Consider the following 4,082-nt stretch of genomic DNA (forward strand, 5'->3'; position numbering starts at 1 on the left):
GTTGTGTGTGGATCTCTTTATACACTTCCATTTAACTTGCCTCATTCATGTCTGTGAAGATGGATCGATTTTACCCTCACTTTCTGCTGACCTAGATATTTGGAATTTTGCAGTCCTGTTACAGCACTTTCAGAATTTAATAATTAGAAAATTATTAATTAAGTTAAATTTTGATTCTGTTTTAATAGCACTATCTGATAGTTACCTGAAGAAAAAAATTATTACAAGATTTCATAACGTTTATGATAACCTATCTATCTATATACATTTAAAATTAGAAGTCAATCTTTTTATTTGAACGAAATTTGTCAAACATGTTTATTAGCACCTAAAAGGATTAAATGCTATATTAAAAAGTTTTTACAATCTTCTAAAGGGGTTGAAAAGTTTTACACTTTTCGGCCCTAATTTCTGAACAAGCTTAAAATTTAAAAAAAAAAAAAAAAAAAAAATAGCTTTATATGGTAACATCAGTTTCGTTGCAGTATTATTTTCTCTGATCTTGATTTTTCAAAGTTAAATTAAACATAATTTTTATCAATTACAATTTTTTTTTTGCCGAAATATTAAGTTTATTTCATTGCTTAGTCACTTATATAATTTACGAATTTTCTAGGGCTGATATTAAATTGCTTTCTGCAGATATTTTTGATTTTAAAATGTTGTGTAAAAGAAAAAATTTTAATATACCATTAAACATGGTTTTTAAAAATTGATGCAATTTCTTTAACTGTTTGGAGCAATTTTGTCTCCTATTTTTGCGAATTTATAATTTTAATGTGCCCATCTGGCACATCATAAGCCTTATATATTTTTTAAAATTATTTTTAGTTAAAATTCATTGAACAAGATTTTATTTTCCTTGGTAAATTTGAAATTTTTTTATTGCATTTATATATATATATATATATATATATATATATATATATATATATATATATATATATATATATGAAACGTTAAAGTACTTGACACAGAAATCGTGCACATTATTTATTATTGAATGTCAATAGTCAACTGTAAACTAATAATCCTACGAATTTCCGAATGCTTCATTGAATGTTTTTACAGCTGCATTGAATTCAACGTTTTGTTGGTATTCTGTGGATGGTTTTCCGCTTCACCAGAAAGCACATACAAACAGATGAAAGAAGACATAAAAGAAATCGATAAATAGGCTTCAAACAGAATGTTTCATCAAAAGCGAAAATATACTTCACCGCCAAGATACAAATAATCGTTAAGACTTACCAATGAAAATTTATATTCATATCTTCCAAAACTATTATTTTATAAAAAAAAAAAGTGTTTGTATTATTTGAAGAATCAAAAAATTTCCTTTTTAATGATATAATTTCAATTCCCCGCAGTATTTTAAATTAAATTTTATACATTATCTGCGGCAATGTTTATAAATGCTTTGATAGAATTCAAGCTCATCCATCAAAGTATTCAATTGCGTGTTTTTAGCAATTATTAAGTTCAAGGCATGATTTTTACTTCCGCTTCTATTTCCTAATGTATGCTATTTTTAATTTGCAGCAAACTGAATTAAATTTAATTCCCATTTTCAATCATATGAAACAAATTTATATGATTTTTTTTTTAAGAAAATGCCTTCATATTAAACATTTAACAGTCTAAAAAGATGAAAAGTCAATAATCCGGACGAGTCAATGGATCACCAAAGGCGGCTAGTTGCACAAAATTTGAACAAGGTTTTTGAAATAGAAAGGATATGAATGCAGATTATAAAACCTACACCAAATAAAAAATATTTTACAAAAAATATGAAAACAATAGTAATATCTTCTAAACTTATGTTTATTTGTGTGTGCATTCTCTTTTTTCAGTACGTTTGTTTATCTACACATTAGCATTCTTCAATACACACGATGCATTGGCTCCATGAAAATTTGTTTGGTGCCCGTTATCTGAATTCTTAATAACTGAGATTATTTTTTAATTGTTATTTTTTGTAGCATGTATTTTCACATCAAGCATTAAATGATAAACCTATTAATAGATGCAAAGAGTTTTAAGGTTTTTTTTGGCATTGTTAATCTCTTAATATAAAGTCAAAATCTCTTAAAACATTATGAATTAAGTATTTATGTAGAAAAAATGTGAATGACTGGTCATGTGAAAAATATAGATTTTTAAAGTACAAATCAATAAGTTGGCAAAGTTTTATCGCATAAACAATATAAGTGCATAAAATACGAACAAAAAATTCTTTTTTATATATTATATAAATGAATGTTTTGAGAAAACATTTTAAGGGAGTCCAAACCATGTTGCTGTTGAAATTATGCTCCATAGCAAAGCGGATCATGGAGAAATATTCAAAGTATATAAAAGAAGCTGGAAACATGATCGTGATTTTATGTTTTTGCAAAGAAAAAACTAAATAAAATGGAAATTTTTTATAGTTTATCTACATTTTGAGATTTTTGCACGCACAGCAGCGCGTATTCTGGAGAAGTATTCAAAGCATACTCAAATTTGTGTGCTTTTGGAACAAACAAACAAAATGGAAAGTTTTTACTAGCTCAGAAACATTTTTGGGATTTTTAATAAAATTACAAAAGTTTCATCTCAGAAAGTGGAACTTACAATTATCAGATTAACAGGAAGCATGTCATGCCACGAGATATTTCCCACACACCATCTGCATTTTTTAAATGTGTACCTTCACTGAAGTTTTTATTTCCCTTCTTTAGACGGGATATATGTAAGGGAAAATCACTATTACATTGCTTTTAGACAGATTGGAGGATTTTTAAAATTTTCATTAACTTTCTAATTGGTGCCTATTTCAGACGGATGATGAATATTGCCATGTCTTTGCAACACTGAACATGACTTGCTCATCATTTTAGCACAAGAGGTTAATAGAAGGGGACCAAAAGAATCGGCCAAATTAAAGATTTCGTTATTATACTGTTTTATTCTGTTTTACTGCCGAAGCCAACTTTGTTCTGTTATGAAAGCAGATTCTTAAAAACATTGACCGAGGATTGCAAGTCTAAGATGATCTAAGTTAATGCCAAAGATATAAATCAAAAGGAAACAAGGACAAAAAGTAAGCAAGCAAAAGTATGCTAATATATATTTTATTTCGACATTTTCAAAATTCACAGAGTCAAATTCACAGCACACACAATTCACAGCAATGGCCTATCAATTGTTATAAAATCATTATTCAATATCCAAGTCCTCCCAGCATGGGTCCAAACAATCCATATCCCATCATAGGACTGAATCCACCCATCATGCCGACGCCTCTTCCTCCCATCATTCCTGTACCTCCCATCATGCCAATACCTCTTCCACTCATCATGCCGATGCCTCTTCCTCCCATCATGCCAATGCCTCTTCCTCCCATCATGCCAATGCCTCTTCCTCCCATCATGCCTGTACCTCCCATCATGCCAATGCCTCTTCCTCCCATCATGCCAGCGCCTCCCAACATGCCAATACCTCTTCCTCCCATCATGCCGATGCCTCTTCCTCCCATCATACCTGCGCCTCCCAACATGTCAATTCCTCTTCCGCCCATCATGCCGATCCCAGTTCCTCCCATCATACCGATTCCAGTGCCTCCCATCATGCCGATGCCTCTTCCACCCATCATGCCGATGCCTCTTCCACCCATCATGCCGATTCCAGTGCCTCCCATCATGCTTCCGCCAGTGTATCCTCCTTGAAAGCCTCCTCCATACATGCCAAGGCCTCCTCCCAGTCCATACATTTGCGCACAGCATCCACCAACTAATGTTGCCAAGCATAAGAGCTGTAAATAGGAAAAAGAAATATTAGATTAAAAAACGCAATTAAAATTAATTGAAAAGAATCATTTGCTGTATAAGTAATTTGTTAATTTGCAGGTCTTTTTTGATCAAGTGTAATTGTTTTACACATAAAATGTTCTGTAAACTTAGAATAGAGCAAATTCGAAATAGATAATTTTTTTTAAAAAGTGGTCTTTTAATTTTTGGATCCAAATTATTATTATTATTATTATTTTGCATTATTAACAGTATTAAAGAATTAAGTCTATTTTAATCCATATCTCTTCA

The 4,082-nt window shown here is 30.8% G+C and overlaps 1 protein-coding gene across 1 annotated transcript; it reads right to left on the minus strand.

The window, feature by feature from the left end:
- Positions 1-3,205: 3,205 nt before the first annotated feature.
- Positions 3,206-3,586, minus strand: LOC129971254 (uncharacterized). The gene has a single exon (XM_056084848.1). It carries the CDS (start codon positions 3,584-3,586, stop codon positions 3,206-3,208), a length of 381 nt encoding a protein of 126 aa, XP_055940823.1.
- Positions 3,587-4,082: the final 496 nt, after the last annotated feature.

The sequence above is a fragment of the Argiope bruennichi genome, chromosome 6, assembly GCF_947563725.1.
Source record: "Argiope bruennichi chromosome 6, qqArgBrue1.1, whole genome shotgun sequence".
NCBI lineage: Eukaryota > Metazoa > Arthropoda > Arachnida > Araneae > Araneidae > Argiope > Argiope bruennichi.

Coding starts and splice junctions, on each gene's coding strand:
- LOC129971254 (XM_056084848.1), bottom strand. CDS start 3,586: ATGGGAGGAACTGGGATCGGCATGATGGGCGGAAGAGGAATTGACATG.